Source organism: Gobio gobio (genome assembly GCF_949357685.1).
Source record: "Gobio gobio genome assembly, chromosome: 7".
Classification (NCBI taxonomy): domain Eukaryota; kingdom Metazoa; phylum Chordata; class Actinopteri; order Cypriniformes; family Gobionidae; genus Gobio; species Gobio gobio.
In genome coordinates, this window is record NC_137103.1 from 19,744,865 (window position 1) to 19,765,147 (window position 20,283).

Genomic DNA, 20,283 nt, shown 5'->3' on the forward strand with positions numbered 1-20,283 from the left:
TTTCTAGTTGCTTAATCTAGGGCTGCACGATAAACCGAAACGAAACCGAAAGCATCATTTGGCTTAGGGCATGATGAAACCGCAAAGTTTTAATCAAACAAGTACATATTAATATTTCATGATGAATCGCAGCACTCTGATCAGAGTGGATCAATCAGTTTTGAAGTAAATGCTGCTCCATCTCTTCAAGCTCTGTGAATTTGACTCACTTATAATGTGCATTTAAAAAAAGCAAACTTGCAATGAGAAGCATTTACAAACTTGCTGTTGTCCAAAAAACTGAACATTTAATCGAGGGTACATGTTCGTTTCACTTAAGCTGTGTTCGAAATCGCCCCCCATAACCTTAAATAGGGCACTTTTTGAGGGAACAGCCATTTGTAGTGGTGTCCGAAACCATAGTGGAGGTGCACTCATTCAGTCCCATAATGCACGCAGTTATGAGTGTACAACTGGTGTACATTCAACAGCTAGAGAATACCCACAATGCACTGTGAGGGTTCCCATTCCCATTTCTCGCCAAAAGATAGCGTCCACAGCTGAGTCATCCATCCATTTTCCAAACCGATGGTCCAATGTGGGTACAGTGTAATATCATATAGGTATAAATTCATTTTTAATTGATTATTAAGTTGTTTAATTAAGGTTTATACATGCTAGTTTCAATGATAGCGTTCAAAATCAATCTTTTCATTACTAGTGGAGCTTTTTAGCAGTTTGCTAAGTTTCAAATGATTATTAAACCGCAAACACATACTATACAAGTGGCTGAATTCACACACTTGTTTTCATTCACTCCTTCAAGTGAGCTATATTAGTGGACTAATGTAGGGAATAGTTAATGAGGGTATAGGGGAGCAATTTTGAATACCGCGAATGAGTCTCACTTGTGGACTTTCTGCGCAAGGGTGCCCTCCGGCTACGAGTATAAATGACAGACTGTATGCGTGCACTGTCTAATGCTCACAACACCCTATTTTGGGTTGGAAAGAAATGCGTTTGATGTAAACATCCATCCAAATCCATTCATTTTTCTCCAATGTACAGCAGTACAGTAGCTTTTTTCTCTCAGTGGGTGCATGAGATTTCCTGACAAAAATTAAGAAACTACCGTCACAGATTTGTATTATAATAATTTATTATTTTATATAAAAACAAACCTTAGACCGTTTTAAATGATTTATAGTTATTGACTATTGCATGTTAATAGGTCAGCTTGCAGTTTTCTGTAAAATAGTGTTTTTGATATATGATAATTTGATCATGCATTGCCATTTACTGCAGCCATGATCAATAGAAAATGTAAACAAACATTAATTACAGTAGGTACGGTTAATGTGCATAAAAAATTTAACGTGTTTGAACTGAAGGGAATGACAATGACTTAATTTCAATATGCACAAAGTCAGCAGCATATATTGCACCAGTTTTTGGAACAAGCTATAATGTAACTTTAATATAAATATGATTGGCATGATTGTTTCTTCTTCTCTTTTATAGGTACATTACGTATGCTTACCTAGTCATGCTGAGGGGGAGAATTTCACTCTACAGGTAAGTTTTGTTTGTGTTGTTGCTTACACGAATGTTAAAAAGTTTGAAGATATTTTTAAAGAAATTATTTAGCAAGGATACATTAAATTGATCCCAAGCTACAGTAAAGAAATGTATAATGTTGCAAAAGATTTCATATAAGATTCATATAAATGCTGTTCTTTTGAACTTTCTTCATTGATAATAATAAGAAACGCATCTTGAGCAGCAAATCAGCATTAGAATGATTTCTGAAGGATCATATGATGCTGAAGAGAAGACTGGAGTAATTATGCTGAAAATCCAGCTTTGCATCTCTGGAATAAATTAAATTTTTAAATGTATTCATATAGAAAGTAGTTATTTTAAATCGGAATAACATTTCACAATATAACAATTTTTACTATATTTTTGATCAAATAAATGCTGGCTTGATTTTCTTTTAATGTTTTCTTCTTTCAAAAACAATAAAGGGATAGTTCACCCAAAAATTAAAATTAGCCCATGATTTACTCACCCTCAAGTCATCCTAGGTGTATATGACATTCTTCTTTCAAACGAGTAAAATCTGAGTTATATTAAAAAAGTCCTGGCTAATCCAAGCTTTATAATGGCATTGACTTGATGGGTCGTTTTTGAAGTCCATAAAAGTGCATCTATCCATCATAAAAGTGCTCCACACGGCTTCAGTGGGTTAATAAGGCCTTCTGAAGGGAAGTGGTGCGTTTGTGTAAGAAAAATATCCATATTTAAAACTTTATAGATGAAAATAGCGAACTTTCGTCAATACGCATGCATCAAGGGTTACTCTTTCGTCTTAAATCGCATCGTACAGCAATCCGCCAGAAGTTAGCTATTTTATTCTATGAAGTTTTAAATATGGATATTTATCTTACACAAACGCGCCACTTTGCTTTAGAAGGCATTTATTAACCCCCTGGAGCCGTGTGGAGCACTTTTATGATGGATAGATGCACTTTTATGGACTTCAAAAACGACCCATCGAGTCAATGCCATTATAGTGATTGGATTAGCCAGGACTTTTTTAAATATAACTCCGATTTTATTTGTCTGACAGAAGAAGGTCATATGCACCTAGGATGACTTGAGGGTGAGTAAATCATGGGTTGATTTTCATTTTTGGGTGAACTAACCCTTTAAAAAGCAAAGGCTCAGCAAAGAGCACAAAATAGATGCCTCAACATTAGAGGCATTCTTTGTTGGATCCTAAAGTCATGTATTCTTTGATGCCCACAGGCTCTGACGTCCCTCTCCACTGAGATGATGGAGTTGCTTAGATCGCTACATGTACATGCCCTTAAAGATGAAGAGATTCTGCTCCTCAAAGACCCCAAAAGACCCTTTGAGAGAAAAGACACTGTTTCTCAGGTTTGCTTTTTTTATATTATGCTCAAAGTTATGTTTTGTTTGAGGCGTGTGTTTTCTGCTGTCATTATTTTGATATCAGGTGTCCTTCATTGTTTTGTCTGAGTTTCTAAATTTGTGATATTGTTTTGTGTGAAATTTGGTCTAAACAGAACTAACCTGTGGAAGGCAGCCATGGTATTAAGTTTTGTACTCTGAACATTTCATCAAACCACAAGTGATTTTCAGACATAACAAGAGATTGCATGTTTTCTTTCACGTATGTTAGGGAAAATAAGAGTGCCGTGAGAAGTTTAAATATCACAACTTCTCAAGGAATTATGTCAGTTCAGAAATTGACCATTTGCAGACTTTAGTGAATTATGTTTATCTTCCAGATTAACATTAAGTTTATTATAACAATTACAATATCATGCCATCCAAGCATTTGATTGATTGATTTTTTTTCTTTTTTATTAATTAATTTTCTTTTAATAATTTCTTCTTTCACCCTCAGGCCTTTTCAAGAGCCTTGTGCATATTGAGACATAGCCCCACTCCTCAGATTAGCGTTTGCACCATGCTGGGATTGTTGGCTCGCTACACAGCTGGGATAAGGTATGCCCTGGAGTTACAGGTTCTGCAGAGAGGCACGTCAGAAGCATGTCAAGCTGAGGATGATGACACCAATCAGTCTGTCTCTTCTATCGAAGAGGACTTTGTTACTGCTTTTGAACATCTTGAAGAGGAGGATACAGGTAATTAGAACTAGCAGCTGTTCACAAGCATTTTGAAAACTTTTATGGTTACTGGTCACTAGTTATCTATGTTTATTCAAAATAGCTAAAATATTTTTAAAAGGTTTTAGCTAACAAAAAAAAGGTTTTAGAGTCATAAAGATGTTTTTTAAAGAAATTAAGATTTTTATTCAGCACTAAATTGATAAAAAAGCGATAGTAAAGATATTTACTATTTCTGTTTTTTTTTATGCTGTTCCTTTGAACTTTCTATTCATTGAAGAAACCAGAAAAAAACAGTTTTCAACATTGATACGAATTTTTCAGAATCTATCACCAAATGTATTTTAGATTTTATGTCAAGTTGAAATGTTTTATATAATAATTAAAATGTTATGGATTGTGATATTGACCTTGTGTTTGACATGTAAATAGCCCTAATGCTAACATGGTGTTAAAAACATAATAAACAAACAAATATCAACATTGATAATGATTCTTGAGAACCTAATCAGCATGTTTTCTGAAGAATGTGACACTGAAGAATTATACAATGAAAAACATTTACTTTAAATTTGCAATCACAATATTGGTGTTTTACTGTAATGCAGCCTTTGTGAGCTTTTGAAAGACTAACAACCCCAAACTTTTGAATTATAGTGTAAATAAATCAAATGAAATAAAATACAATAAGCTTTTATTTAAACACATTTCTAAAACATTAAAAAAAAAATGTTAACCTTAGATTATCAAGTTTCCTTCAATAAATAATTGCCTATGTTAATAACAATTCTGTTCTTACAAACTCTTCTCTGATCTTGCAGGTGCCCGTAGTCAGAGGAACCAAAGGGATGTGGCATCCCAGACAGTCCCTTACACTCAATTAAAAGACTTAACTGGATCTCGTATTATTATAAGTTCCATACCCAGGAAGACAGTGCACAAGGGAAAGGCTACTGCAAAAGTATCAGAAACAGTCCTGAAGTCAACAGTGTGGTCTGAAATTTCAGAGATCTCGTATGGATTTAGCTGTCTGCCAAAGGAACGTGTTACATCCACATCCCTCACTGAATCAGATGAGTCAGACTGCTCAAGTCCCAGTCCTATTATATTCCTGGATGAAGTTGGATATCAGAAGAGTCTTAAAGCAAAACTTGACATTCCCATGATCCCCGTTCTAAAGGATGGAGTAGAAGACTCTGACTCAGAAGTCAGTGAATTTTTCGACAGCTTTGATCAGTTTGATGAACTAGACCAGTCTTCTGATTCCAAAATCAAGGTCCTTAAAGAACAGCCCCTCCCTGGTCAAACAGAGAAGTATGTTGACAACTCTGGATGTAAATTTGTATCAAGGGGGTGCTCGACCACAGCAATGAATCCTCACAAGTTTGATCATAGGACTCTTCCAGCCAATGTCAAGAAACCAACTCCACTTAAACCAGGATCACCGTACAGTATTCACTCTGATGCACCAGATTCCCCACGGCCAGTGAGGACTCCCTGCGAGGAAAGCGGGCCGCTCTTCAGTCCAGTTCGTTCATCTGCATTTAGCCCACTGGGAGAAGGAGGGTCTTTAGAGTATTTTTGGAAGGCAGATGGTGATGGCTCAGAATTACGTAAACCACAGGACCTTTGCTCACTGTACAAAACGTACTCTGATTTTGCCAACAACCTGTCAAAAGAAATCCTTGGATCGGTCTGTGGGTACTCCTCCCCTGTTGATTTTAACATTAATAAGAACTTGAGCTGTGTGTGTCATAAGGAGTTCAAAAACACTAATGGGCATCTAATGAAGCTTTCAGACATCCAGGAGACAGTCACCATCACTAAATCACAATCACAGTCTCTAAAGGATGGGATTCAGAAGTTTGCTACAGACTTGGTCGAAATGAGCCTTGGAAGTGCCTTGAGGGACTTGCAGAAAGGTATGTCCTCCTGTACCACTACACTTTGCCATTTGGCTGCAAGGCTGACATCTTCAGTATTTCAAATGGCCTTTCATGAGATAGGTATGCGCCATGCATACGTGTTAAAAGAGCATGCCATAAACGGTCTAGCCGGTTTCCTAGTAGGGGAAGCTGTTTCTGGAGCGCTCAAAGAGTTTCTGTTTGTGAAAAAGCAGATTTTCAACAACACTGTCACAAGATTTGCTGCAGATCTTGCTGAGGAATTAGTGTTTGAAGGAATTATGGAGGTTTGCCAGTTTTCACATCCCTCAACGCCACTCACACCAGGGGACTGGTCGTTTGAGCAAGAGGAGGAAGTGGTTTCATCCTATGCCTCTGATCTTTCGGAGTCTGTTCTCCAAGAGGCTTTTATAGAGCTCTCACAAGCTGATGTGACATTCACTACCCAGGCAGCTATCAGTGTGTCAGTAGACAATATTTGCTACGTGAGTGCTGAAGATAGTTCTCTCATCACAAAAACCTGCAGTGCCCAATCAAGCTATCATGGATCTCAGGCCGTCGCAGAGGCTGCAAATCAAGAGCAGGATGGTTGCACAGTTAAGAAAGCCTTGTATTGTGTGTCAGGTATCGCCAGTTGTGTTCCAGTTCCTGTGGCTGGCAAGGTCATATCCCATGTACACAACTCAGACGAACCTTCTCAGTATAAATCCAGTATTAGTCACGTGTGTCAGACCAGCCCTAAAAGAACCATTTGTTGCCGAGCGGAAGTGACATCATCAACCTCAGATACCTCTGCAGCAACGCAGACTGAATCATCACCAGGTCCTTCAAGAATTCAGGACGCCAATGGTGAGGAAATTGTCGACAGCATGTCCGTTGAAAGTGAATCTGGTAAGCCCTCAATTGGAAAGACTTTTCAAAACTTCTCTGGGAATATGGTGGACTCTATAGTGGGTGAGGCATTCGATTTAATGCATTCTTCGACAAAAGTAAAGAAGAAAGTAGAGGACTGTGCAGACTTTTTGAGCAAAACGATAGCAGCTCGTATAGCCACTCCAACCCATGGAATTGTTCAATCACATGTGTCGACTCAGAGAGGTTCCTCTCAGATTCCCTTTCCCTTGGTGTCAAAGGTCTCTAGTGACCCATCCTCCAAAAGTGGATGTCCAGTCTCCAAGCTCACCCCAGAGGCCCGTTCTGTCGTGAGAAGGGACACACTGGAAGTGCCCAGTTTTGAAGTCGCCTCCTGTGGTAGTAGAAAAGTAAGTACAGAAGATTTTTCAAGCAGCAACTCTGGAACGAAATCAGTTGAAGTCCCTAGCACTCCACCCTCAAGTCCTCAGCAGCCATCAGATGAGTACAGTGAGAAACAGATCAGACAGTTCTCGAAGAAGCTCAAAGGTACGCTTGCAAAAGAATTTTCTCCTGCGACTCCTCCGCCCACCCCATATTACCCGCCTGCCACAGACACCAAAGAAGCTGGTTCAGTTTCAGACAAGGCCGAATTCATGCTGAAACTCATTAGGTCTCTTTCTGAAGAAGCTGGCAGCAATGAAGACGAGGAGGAGATCCAGAAAGATGGTCCACACACTAGAAACTGCCAGTCAGAGCTGAGTCCCAACGTGAGGAGCAGAAGGTTCGAGAGGAGTGCGCTCCATTATGCAGAGCGTTTAGCGTGCCACATTGTTTCTATGGCAACTGAGATGGACACACTAAGCCTCGGCGATGTGAAGAAGCCTGTGGGTGATGAGAGCAAAGGCAGTGTTTCCTTGCATAGCGCACAGTTTTCTGAACAGACTTTGAATTCTTTGTGGACATATGCTGGAGAAGTGGCTGGAGAAGTCATCAATGATGTCAAGAGGATGATGAGTTCAACCCACTGTCGTCACAAAACGGTAAAAAGAGGATCTGTAAACTCTGCTGACAAGTGTCAGAGTGGAGACGGCCTTTTGCGAAGTTTGAATTGTCAATGGTCTGGTGACGTCCAAGCAAGTGGGATGTCATCAGAGTATCCAAGTTGTGAGAGTGTCACTGACGAATATGCAGGATACCTCATTAAGGTGCTCAAGAAAGAGGGAGGCAACCGAGAGCTTATATTGGATCAGTATGCCACTCGTTTGGCATATCGATCTATTAAATCTGGCCTGGCTCATGCGGCACGAAAAATAAAGCAGAGATCTCCTTTGAGGCTACACTCCTCTAGGCGTTTACACCATGATCGTAGTCCTGATGTTTCTCAAATTCCCATATCCAAGTCATCCCACACTGTACTTACTGATGAAAAAGATGGATCCTCTTGTGAATCTCTGCCATGTGCTTGTCAAGATGGTCAAGACATGAGCAGTAACGAATATGTAGAACTTGTGAACTTTGCAGAGTCGCTCGCCTACAACATCACATGTGACGTTACGAGAAAGCTGAGAATGTCATCAGTTAGACTGCCTAAATCGCTCACTGATTCTTGCCTCTACAGGAAATCCAGTGTCGAGGACGTACCCGAAAATCTCATCAAAAGTACATTTTCATGCTCTCTTTTAACATACACAGAAACTAACAGGCTGTATCATAGTACGAGCAGTTTGAACGATAGCAAAAGCAACAACAGTGTCATGCAAGTGATCGAACATTATGCCAGGAAAATTGTTGATGACACTTTGGAAATGACGCTGGGGCCGGCATGTGTTCAGGCAGCTGGGGACAGGAGGGCACTTGAACCCAATTCCTTCACAGAAAAGCTGGCTGAGGCATATGAAACCTGCCGATACTGCCAAGGTCGAGAGTGCCTGTTTTGCAGTAGAGATGGTCGTCGTGGTTTCCAGGGACTGAGAATAAGAAGGCAACAAGAATCTGATGCAGTGACTGGTCTCGAAATTCCTAGAATTCACATTGATTTAGAGAAGAGAGCTACTTTTGCTGAAGACATGGTGTCCAGTGTCATTGAGAAAGCCAAAAAGGAGCTGAGCTGCACCAGCTTGAATGCAGACAGTGGGATTGGTCATGATGGCGCAAGCTTTGCAGAAAGTCTCACCACAGAGATTATGACGTCCGCATTGTCCAACGCCTGCCAAACCGTCAATCTTGGGTAAAGTGACACAGATTTATACAGAGTCATAAATAGCCTACAGTATTACTTAGTAAATTGCTCATTGTGTTACTCAAGATACATGGATTTCCTAGATTTGGAAACTATTTCCCATAATTGATGACCTTCTACGTTTCAGTACCCCTAGAAGGGATGGCGTCAATGTGACGGAGTCAACAGTGAGTCAACAGCTTAGTTTGAGTGTTGGTGATGACAGTCTTGGTAGTTGGTCCAATCTGAGTTTCGAAGAAGACCACCCAGATGAGAGCAGCAGCTTTCACCATCTAAGTGACAGGTGAACAAGTCCCACCGCACTTACAAGCAATACACAAGCTATAGAATAGTTCAATTAAACATTAAATGAAGCATTGCTGCCCGACTAATTCCACACCCAAGTTCAAAGCACTGTACTTTCTTTTCTTGTGCACCTTTCACAAGCATGTGGATCTAATCATTGTGAAATGTATGATTTGGTGAATTAACATTGGAAGGACTGCCTTTGTAGTGACCTAACCATTGCGAACTCTCAGTACAATATGTAGAGGAGAGATCTGTGTTTGAAAAGCTCAAACTGAATTTGTGAAGTGGGGTCAATGTGAGGCATTCATAACTTGTATAGTAGTTGTTGGGGTTTTTTTGGTGGGTTTTTCAATCCATTTGCAGTCCTGATTGGTTTTCAGCTGAGATATTCTGACTGTATTCACATGTTTAGTCTGAGTTTTATCAGTTTAGATTAGAAGTTTAGAAGAACCTACTGTATGACTCATTATTGCTGAAGAAAATTTATTGTTCTCCATTTCTTTTATACACAAACCATTTTACAATTTCTTTGACGCCAGAGTTACTGATTATCTCACCATTGTCCAAAATTGCTGAGGAACACCTAGTGCTTTGTCCAGATGAGCATTTAGGGATATTGTTTTTCATTCTGAGAAAAATGTAAGTGTCTTTGGCCTGAAAACATGACAGCTGACTCACACTGTCTTGTCTTTCAAAGGCAAGCATTGTTGAGTATTGTTTTTGGCTGCAGTGTCTCAATGGAAGCAATTTCTATCAACATTTTAATATCTCCCAAGAAACTGAAAGTCAGAATGTATGAGCAATTTTTGTTTTGGACATCCCAAGATACCATGAAGGTATCAAAATATTTGTGAAAGGTGTGGTTGTCAGCTTGAGGCAGTGTTTTTGAGTAACCTAGAAACTGTGTAACTTCTAAATGTGTCCAAATATTGATGATATTTAACAGTTTTCTTTTTTTAGTTTTCATGTCCTCAAGTACTGTTTTAATCAATTCATTTTTACTTAACATGTTTAGGGTTGGGTAATATCATTTTTTTTATGTTGTGGCTGGACAAAAATATATAAATTAAGCAACTTTGTAAATATGTTTGATTAGACTAGCATTCCTATTCTTTCTTGTCTCATGACTGAGTATTAATGAGTATGAGTATTAATACAGATGTTTTTTTTATAGAATTTCTGCATTTAGAGTTAATTTACATGAATCAGTTCAAGCTGTGAATCAGTTTCAGTGAATTGACTCTTTAAAACTCATCACATCTCAGTTATTTTAGTTTAGCCTCTTATATTTACAGTTCTACTAGAGCTGCATGATTCTTGATAAATTGAGAATTACCTTTTTTTTGTTTAAAATAGAGATCTAAACTAAATAACATTTACTAGAGTTTCTGACAAAATGTTAATTGCTGCAGTCTTTTTAAAAAATATATTTAATTAATGTATATACAATTTTGTATGAATAATTCAATGACTTGCTCGTAAATACTTCACTTGTTTCAATACTGGATGAATCAGCATTTTTGAACAAATCTCTTCAATGAATGATTAAATGAGAAATACATTTAATAGTAGCTTGTTGCCACCTACTGGTATAACAATGTAATTTATACAATCTTTATTTGAAGCGTCAAGTATCTTTCAAAAGGTGATTTCCTCTATTTTGTTCACTACCATTATTACCAAACTATATACTTTAATCCCATCCCAGTACTTCTGTGATAATTTGAATTATTCTAACCGATAATAATGATACTATTCCCCAGTTTCACAGACCAGGCTTAAACCTAGTCCTAGACTACAATGCATGTTTGAGCTGGTTTAACGGAACACAACTTTCACTGCCATATCTTAAAAAAAAAAAATATGTCAGTGCCATTGTTTTGTCTCAAGATGCAATGCAATTGTCACACCTGTAATGTTTTTTCTAAGGCACACTTATAAAAGCTTCTTAAATGTCCTAATTGAAGTAAGGCCTAAGCCTGGCTTAATCTAAGCCCTGTCTGTAAAACCAGGCTTATGTGATTGTTTATGAAGCTGTTTCAGACCTATACATCTCTAGGTCAGGGTCAGCGCAAACACAGATTTGAATATTCGCTGTGATCGTACTTGTGAAAGGTTTAATAGACATAGGCAAATCATTGTCATTTGAAAATAAGATTGCGTGGGTGTTTGAATCGAGATTACGATCTTTTAAAGATGAATCGTGCAGCTCTAAGTTCTACTGTGTTTTATTATATCTTGCATTAAACATTTTGAACCTAATGGCTACAATTGGTGTTTGGTTGAAATGATGGTTCTCCTGAATTAAAAAAATTAAACAACCCTTTCAGAGTTTCAAAAATATTAATATCGTCATAACTATCAAATATCGTATCAAAAATATCACAAAGCTCCTGGTAGGTTTTCTAGTTTTGCGTAGAAATAATTTTGTAGTGTTTCTTCTTTTTCTCTCCCCCAGCAGTAATGGAAACAGCAGTAGCTGGAGCAGTCTGGGTTTAGAAGGCGAGGTTTATGAAGAACATTTGTCCTTCTCTCCATCAGACAGGTTGGTCTATGGAAAGAGGTATAGCATAGTCAGCGTGTACGGCTCTAATTACTGCATGAGGTCATGCAACTTTTTATCAGCAAGCGCTGAAAACGTTTCTGACATTACCTATTAGAAACAAAACTTCCCTTTGTTGTTCTCCATCCTGTGTTTGGAATTAGTCAATTGAATCTTTGTGTACGTGTTGGTAGAATTGTGGGTGTAGGAAGTGTTGGGGTTGGGGTTGGGTCATTGACTTCATAAGTGTTTTGTGATGTATTTACTAAAGAATGAACTATCTGTTCTTACTGCATGCTTCCTGTTTGAGTGAAAAAAGGATGTCCCAGTCCCCAATTCTCATTAGAGTTCAGGTTCACAACATGTGCATTTGAGTACAAAGTGACTCAAGTGACTCAATTCATTACATCATACACAGAAAAAATATCTGGGGGAAAAATCCCCTGCATTTACAACGAGAAACGGATATTGTATCATGATTGTTTGCTTTACTGTTAAAAAAGAAAGAAAAAGGACGAGCGAGAAAATGCTCATCCAAATCAGAGCTGGTCAACAAATATTTATATAAAATACAGTAAAAAAAGTAATATTGTGAAATATCATTACAATTTAAAATAAGTCGTTTCTAACGTATTCCTGCAAAGCTGAATTTTCAGCATCATTACTCCAGTCTTAAGTGTCACGTGATCCTTCAGAAATCATTCTAATATGATGATTTGCTGCTCAAATAATATAATTTGGAATATCAATATGGAATGAATTCCTGCTGAAACAGTAGTGGAGCTGGTTTATATGAGAATTGGGAATGCTGGGAGCCTCTGTCATTCTCTCTTGCATGTGGTTTGTGGCGTTGTTCCCTTCAGTCTGTCAGTAAGACTCTCTTACACCTGTAATATTTTTCACCTTACAGTGACTGCGCTGAAGAAAAGGAAGCTGAGGCCAAAGAGGATTCAGGCGGTAAATGAAAGCTATATATCTTTTTTGTATTTTCCTCCAACGCTAGTGTTTATTCTGTGGTTTGATGTTAAACCTCAACTGTTAAACTAATTTCAGCCCTTATTTTGCTGCCACTCATTTAAAGTGGTCTTACTTGGCCAAGCACCTTCAGTGCGCCCCTGTCAAAGCCGCAAGACTATTTATCCTTTTTCCTAGTTGTCTAACTGTCAGACCGGCTCCATGTGGGTCAACAGATGAGCTCAAGTAGAGTTCTGTGTCTGGGCTAGTTAACAGGGGGAGCGTGGGAAACTGGTTTGCTGAAGTAGACTATTTGCTGTGATGGTTTTTGTGTTTATGTATGAGCTGAACATGTGTGGTTTGTATGTGCAGGAGCGGTGCGAGTGGAGAGGGAACATGGGCAGACAGAAAGAGCTCTGCTGGTGGTCAGTACCGATGTCCTGGGTGGGGCTATGGACCCGCAGCTGACGGCTGTGCTCCAGTGGATCGCCGCCTCTATTGCTGATCTGTCTTTAATGCAGCTTAGCCATTTCTCAGGCCAGGAGCTCCAGCAGGTGAGAACACTTAGGCTATGTTCACACTGTCAGTTCAAATCCGATTATTTGTGTATCCAATTGGAATTTGATCGAAATTATTGACTGTCCACACTGGCTATGTTCACATGCACACCTTTTGTTTCAATATATACGAACGCAGTGTTTACATGAACAATAAATAAAGTGATCGGATTGAAAAGAGCAGACTTAAATGGTTAGTTCACCCAAAAATTTAAATTAGCCCATGATTTACTCACCCTCAAGTCATCCTAGGTGTATAAATTACATTCTTCTTTCAGACAAATAAAATTGGAGTTATATTAAAAAAGTCCTGGCTCTTCCAAGCTTTATAGTGGCAGTGACTTGTCGGGTCCATAAAAGTCGGGTACTTTTGAAGTCCATAAAAGTGCATCTATCCATCATATAACACCTCCCACAGCCGTGTGGAGCAGTTATATGATGGATAAAGGGGTTTAATAAAGACGAATACAATCAGAGTTCTATTAAACCAGACCAAAAACTAAAAAGACCAAAAAAGTGTATCCATCCATGTTTCCATAAAAGTAATCCTACATGCAGTCTGAATGTAGCCTAAATATTACCATAGTTACGAACTTGTGTGCAGTATATTGCAATATATATAATATAATATATATGTTTTTATTTTATTTTTACATTATTGTTTTTGAAAGAAGCCTCTATGCGCTCACAGGCTTTTTAAAATACAGTAATATTGTGAAATATTATTACAATTTAAAATAACTGTTTTCTATTATATATATTTTAGCATAATATATTTTTAAATGTAATTTTTTTCCCTTAGTTGTCAAAGCTGAATTTTCAGCATCATTACTCCTGTTTTCAGTATCGCACGATCCTTCAGAAATCATTCTAATATGCTGATTTGCTGCTCAAGAAACATAACTTATTATTATCAATGTTGAAAACAGTTGTGCTTAATATTTTGTGCTGCTTTATATACAGAAACAGATAAATTTTTTCACATTGTTTGGTAAATCGAAAGTTCAAAAGAACAGCATTTATTGGAAATGGAAATCTTATAGATCAATTGAATGCATCTTTGCTGAATAAAAGTATACATTTCTTTTACAGAAGAATCGTACTTACCCCAAACTTTTAAACGGTAGTGCATTATTTTATAAAATAATAAAATATAATTGGCTGATTTCACAAAATGTCAACTTTTATGTGTAGGTAAATATCTTAATTTATTTGAAAAATAGTTAATATGTGACCCTGGACCACAAAACCAGTCATAAGGGTTATTTTCTAAATGGAGATTCATACATCATCTGAAAAAATAAGCTTTCCATTGATGTGTGATTTGTTAGGATAGGACAATATTTGGCCGAGATACAACTTTTAGAAAATCTGGAATCTGAGGTTGCAAAAAAAATCTAAATATTGCAAAAAATTCACCTTTAAAGTTGTCCAAATGAAGTCCCTAGCAATGCATATTGCTACTATTAATTATTTACTGTAGGAAATGTACTAAATATCTTCATGGAACATGATTTTTACTTAATATCCTTATGATTTTTGGCATAAAAGAAAAATCGATAATTTTGACCCATACAATGTATTGTTGGCTATTGCCACCAATATACCCGTGCGACTTATGACTGTTTTCGAGGTCCAGGGTCACATATATATGTAACGTTCCACACAGGGACTTCAGTGAACATTTCTGAGTGATGATGCAAATTGTTGAATAAATATATTCACAATTCAAAATAAATATCTAGACTATCATTAAAAAGCATTACGTTAATTAGGCTTTAAGTTCATGTTTTAGCTCTATCACCCAGCTCCATCAGTATCTTATCAGGATGATTCCGATCCAAAAGTTTAGCTTAATTTCATGTGTGTTTTTCTCTGGCTCCAGCTGCCGGCCGTGGCACAGAGGCTGAGGGAGAGAGAGTTCAGGGTCGCGGACCTCCTGCAGGCTCTGCTGAGATACTTTGAAGAGTGTCGCACCGAGGAAGAGCCCGAGGCTGGCGACACAAGGCACGGCCACAAGAGCCTCTTCCAGTGGCTCCTAGAACAAGCGTAAATCACCATCACACGCTGACACCCGTCAGCCATTAAAGATGAAGTTTCCTGTCACTTTTCAGTGATCTGCCATGTATCTGCCAAACTTAGAGGCATAGCCAGTGGAATGTGTTTGTGTTGTGTATTGCTTGTGCACCAGTGGCCACCCAGGGGGCGCCATAGAAACAACTGAAGTAATCTTAAGAGCCGTTCGTTCAAGTGTGTGTTGCATGCCGTGACCGAGAGTCCCTTTTGCTTGCTTTTCATTGTTGCTTACATTTTTTTCTTAAGATTGGACTGCATATCACACATTTGGCGCGCCATCACTGATTTTTTGCTTTCACACCCTGCCACAACACAAAAGTCTGATTTTTTATGAGTTGGGTTTTATGAGTTGATTTCTTGTTAGGGAATCCCCATGGCTGCAGGAAAGCTTATGTCATCTCCATACCTCTCCTTTACGGTGATGTTTGCACTTGTTGAACGGACCAGCCATGCGATCCAGCAGCGCTCCAGGTCACAGGAAGGTATTCCCATGACACATAACTCGTAAGAGAATCACAGCCAGAGGTAATTACCTAATTATATTTCACTTTTTTGGCAGTAACACTTACCAGTCAGTTTTAAAATATTGTTCCGTTGATAATTAGACATTAGATAGTTGCTGTTGAATTAACCCATCAGTATGTAGTCACTTTTACATTCCCCTGTTGTGACTCAAGACATTTTTCCATTCATTTCTGGATGATAAATATCCTTTAGCTATGTACATTCATAATTGTTTCAAATTAATCGGTATGCCTGTAAATATTATTTTCTAGAAGTTAAAATTAAAATGAATTGTTTACACCAGAGGCTGCAATTAGACTCCATGTGATCCAACGCCCATAAAGATCACTAAAGAGTGGAGGGGTTTGTGTTGCCAACTTACAGAAAAACACAAATATACTTTTAAGCCTACTTCAAAAAGCTGCTAAACATGCAAACCCCCTTGCCAAAAGAGGAAACTCGCAGTAAGCTTTTAAAACTATTGAACGTTCTCTGCAGGGGACTTTTCTCCTGACATTGTCCACTCATTGGAGGTTACTGTGACGCACTGGTAGTGCATTACTAAATGAGGACACATCTGCAGTGAGTATAATCTGAACTAGTCACCACCGCTACAGTCTCCTCTACGTGGACCTTCTTACTCACTGCCTGCCCTTTAGTGTGCACTACGTCGAATATTGCACTTTACTGAGGAACGGTCAGACAGGCCTTTCCATATATCTTTGTTTAGACCTCAAAAAACAATCTTTATTATAACAATGCATAAACAATAGATCGCCAACATCTAGTAGGTGTTGGCACGTGTAACTTATTAAGCCTCAAGGGACAAAGCATTTTCACACTGCAATTTTGTGTTTAAAGGAAACCTTGTCATTTTCTACACGTTCTCATGTCAGTCTAAATCTGTATTTTGCTTCTTTTATTTTGGAACACCTACATTTTGGAAACTTAATGCCGCTATTTCCATTAAAAAGAAATTCATAGTGACTAGGACTGTAAAAGGGCAGAAAACTAAAAAGAAAAGTTGTCCATACAACTTGTAAGCAGTATTCTTAATATTAAAATCTTCATACAATTTGTTTATCGAACTTTAGATTATCTAGCCCACATTTGCATCCAAGAGTTTAATAATTGTGTATTATGATCAGTTATTACACAATCACAAGATAATTTTTGAATATATGAATGTTTTGGCAGAGTGGAATGATATACATGTGATATAATGTTAAAGAAAAATAAAGATATCATATGGCTTCAGAAATCTTGGAATATAGCGCACGTTTCTTTGTTCGTTTTTTTGGTCAATATGAACTAATGTTGTATAGTATAGAGATATATTCTACTTTTGCGTTCCACTGAAAAATAAAACAGCATATGGATATGATATGGAGCCGTGCACATAACATGCGGGAAAAAATATGTATATCGTGGCCACAAATTAACAATTCGTTCCCCCGATTTACTAATACATCAGCCCATTTTACGAATTTGTTTCGTTTTTAGTATAGACTGTAAAAAAAGATGGACGACGCAGCTTCACTCTCTATAATTGTAGAAATCTGAAGCCGTCAGTGTCCAAATATCTGCGCAGAGTAGTAAGCGTGAAGTGGAGCCACGGTATCAAGGCCTGCCCACACGTCGGTCTGAAATAAACAGTTATGGAAATGTAGAGATTAAAGTTAAAGCTCCAATCTCCTCTCGAAGATCCCGAAAGAAGTCAGTTGGTGCCTCAGTGACTACTTCACTCAGAGAAGCTGTCAATCACAGCTGTCAATCATAACGTCACACCCTCATTTTTACACTTACAACTAACATCAGCGTGATTAAAAACTGCCTGAAATGACAGAAACCATCTTTAAGAAAAAAATATTTGAAGTGTAATTTGATTGTTTAGTTTGTTTCACGCCCCATTCTATTACATGGAGGGTGCGGGGCTTATGAGCTATACTGCATCCAGCCACCTGGAAGCGACCGAAACGCTGTGGCTTCACTTTTCAGGACTTGTGCAGAATCATTCACTCAATATAATCATTTATTTCCTCGATTTACTAAATCGTGGCCACGAATTTGTTCCCTAGTTTTAGTACGCTCCAAACGGAGGAACAGATTAGTTTTATGTGTCCATGATTTAACTAAAACGAGAAAACATTCTTAAAGGCACAATATGTAAGATTTTTGGATTCAAATATTCCAAAACCACTAGAACAATGTTATATATTTTGTTGACGTGTACTTTTATCCCAAATGTTTCCATGAATGTTTAAATCCAGAGAAATAAGCTATTTAAACCAGGACATGAGCCGTGTCCGTGCGTCGCCTATCAATGACATCATACCCATGTCACCCTAGATTTCTGGTGAAACCAGAAACCAAATACTTTCATATATTGTGTGTTTTATTAGACAGGTGAGCAACTGTTTGGATACATTCATCTACAGTAAATGAATCATTGTTATATAGCTCAACACAGTTAGTCTTATTCTTTAAATCTTGTTTTCTTGATTTACCGCGAGAACCATATTTTGCCATGCCTATATCGATCTAGCTTACTGTTACTACAGTAACGTTAATAAATCTTTAATACATTATCTCATGATCCATGAATATGATTTCTGCCCGAGTCCCGTCGGATTCTTGAAGGTGAACACACCTTTGTTTTGAATAAACTAGCTCTAGTGGCGAAAATTACATATTGTGCCTTTAATATCTGGCCACGATATAAATATATTTGTGTCCGCTTGTCATGTGCAGTGCTCCATAGTTTGGAAAAACATTGTGCGCGAGTAAATAATGACAGACGTTTGGGTTGACCTGTTCCTTTCAGTTTTATTTACATGATCCTTCTTAGATTTTGTCTTGCTCAGATACAGATACAGTGTGATTTGATGACAAGAGAAACAATATAGAGGCAATCAGAGTTGTAAAGATCATTGTATCTTGTGGTTTCTTTCATGTCTTTGCTCTGTAACACGCATGATGCGCTTTCAGTCCATGCTTCATGTGCTTCTCTTTATGTGTGCATGATGCGCTCTTCAGTGCCGATTCATTATCTTGTGCATGGTTTAAATCTGGCTGACACCATATATGCTCACACTCAATACTGTAATGAAAAAAATGCATTTCTGTATTGACGCCAAATATGTTTGGATCTTGCACTTACACAGTATTTGTTCACATTCTTTTGAAATGTTTTTTAAAAAAACCTGCCATACACTGTTGAGTTGGACATTTACATATGATAGCAGTATCACTTAAACCATAATGTGAGAGAGGCTAAAGAAGTTGGCACAAGTACGTCCTGACCATCAGCGCTGCCTCATTTGAAGTGGGATTATACATGCATCCGTGTGCTTGCAGTAATTGTAAACATTAATGCTGTAGATGTTCTGCCCTTGTGTTCTTATTCACATTATTTTTGTGTACATTCCTATCTTTCACAAATGATCTATTGCTATTTTGTTAAGTAAGGCTACATGTATAATGCAGAGTACACACCATACTAAACAGATAAATATTTTGTTACTTGTGCAGTGTTTCTCCATTCTGTCTCATAGTATAGTGGCGGGCAAATGATACACACTGACTTCTCTATTTTCTTCCTGCCCATTTGTATAATCTTGCCAAATAAGATATTTAATAATTTATGTAAGTATAAGTTGCGATGGTGATTACACTACTTGTCCCCCCAGTGAAGTTGCTAAGTAGTTTACACATTAAAGCTTAATGCACTACACCTGTACACTGTAAAAAGCTGTGGGTAATAAAGCTTTTTCATTTGAATCATGATGTGTGCTTATTTACTTTTGGCTCATGTAACCAGGAATCACATTTTTCTTGATTATCATGTACAGACATTACTGGAGTGTGCTTATGACAAAAAAAAATTTACTTTGTGCGCTATCCACGAGATGGAGCGGAACACGGATAAAGAATTATTTGGGCTTCGGGGGCAAATCACACAGAATGTGTTTTTGCATTTAACCCTTAAATGCCTGAATGTTCGCCAATCATTATTACATATTCAGGTCTTTAGCGACCCGGGTCTATATCTAACCTGGATGGATCGTGATAATATAAATCTTTCCTGATATTAGAGTAACAATTACAGAAGAATTAAATAAAGCATATTTTGTTATCTTTTGGAGCTTGGAAGGGTTTAGTTTTTGCAGATGTTGTATACCATCATCACTGTCTTCGTCAGAGCTCATTTCCCAGTAGGGGAGAGTGGGGTAAAGTGAGACATTTTTTACATTTGCTCCCCTCTAAGCGAGCTAAAATGATATTTCAGTAAAATTGACACATTTATCATTAATTCAGGATGTTTCCTAGCAATGGAAATTATCAGAATGTATTCAGGACGAAGGTCAGTAAAAGTATGATCGTCTAAAAATAAGTCGTCTTTCGTCTCGCTTTACCACAGCTTAGGGGTAAACTGAGACAGACCAGAGAACTCAAGGTGGTAAAGTGAACCACTTACTTTTTGCTCTCTGAAACTACCATAACAACACATGTTGTAACAGTTAGAACCCTGACAGCAAGCTTGACAACCATACATTCCAAAACTAATTTCGGATAGTAACAGAATCATGGGGATTGGTCAATTAAGCACATTTTTTTCTAAACACTTGAAAGTAGCTCTGAACAAAATCAAATACAACATAATATAATTCAAAATGTTTTAATTAACATTCAAATGACAGATCACTCAGAACACAGGACCCACCTG

General features: G+C 37.8%; 1 protein-coding gene across 5 annotated transcripts in view; it reads left to right on the top strand.

Moving 5' to 3' along the window:
- akap11 (A kinase (PRKA) anchor protein 11) overlaps positions 1-19,337 on the top strand; it is a 34,055-nt gene extending 14,718 nt beyond the window's left edge. For 4 of the 5 annotated variants that reach the window (XM_079820981.1, XM_079820984.1, XM_079820982.1 and 1 more), the window contains 9 exons: positions 1,501-1,554; positions 2,791-2,922; positions 3,416-3,656; positions 4,460-8,624; positions 8,764-8,919; positions 11,386-11,469; positions 12,377-12,423; positions 12,793-12,974; positions 14,863-19,337. In XM_079820981.1, coding sequence (XP_079677107.1) covers positions 1,501-1,554; positions 2,791-2,922; positions 3,416-3,656; positions 4,460-8,624; positions 8,764-8,919; positions 11,386-11,469; positions 12,377-12,423; positions 12,793-12,974; positions 14,863-15,030 — 5,229 coding nt within the window. In that variant the 3' untranslated portion in view covers positions 15,031-19,337. The remainder of the gene's footprint in view (positions 1-1,500; positions 1,555-2,790; positions 2,923-3,415; positions 3,657-4,459; positions 8,625-8,763; positions 8,920-11,385; positions 11,470-12,376; positions 12,424-12,792; positions 12,975-14,862) is intronic. The other variant, XM_079820985.1, reaches the window with a different exon arrangement.
- Positions 19,338-20,283: the final 946 nt, after the last annotated feature.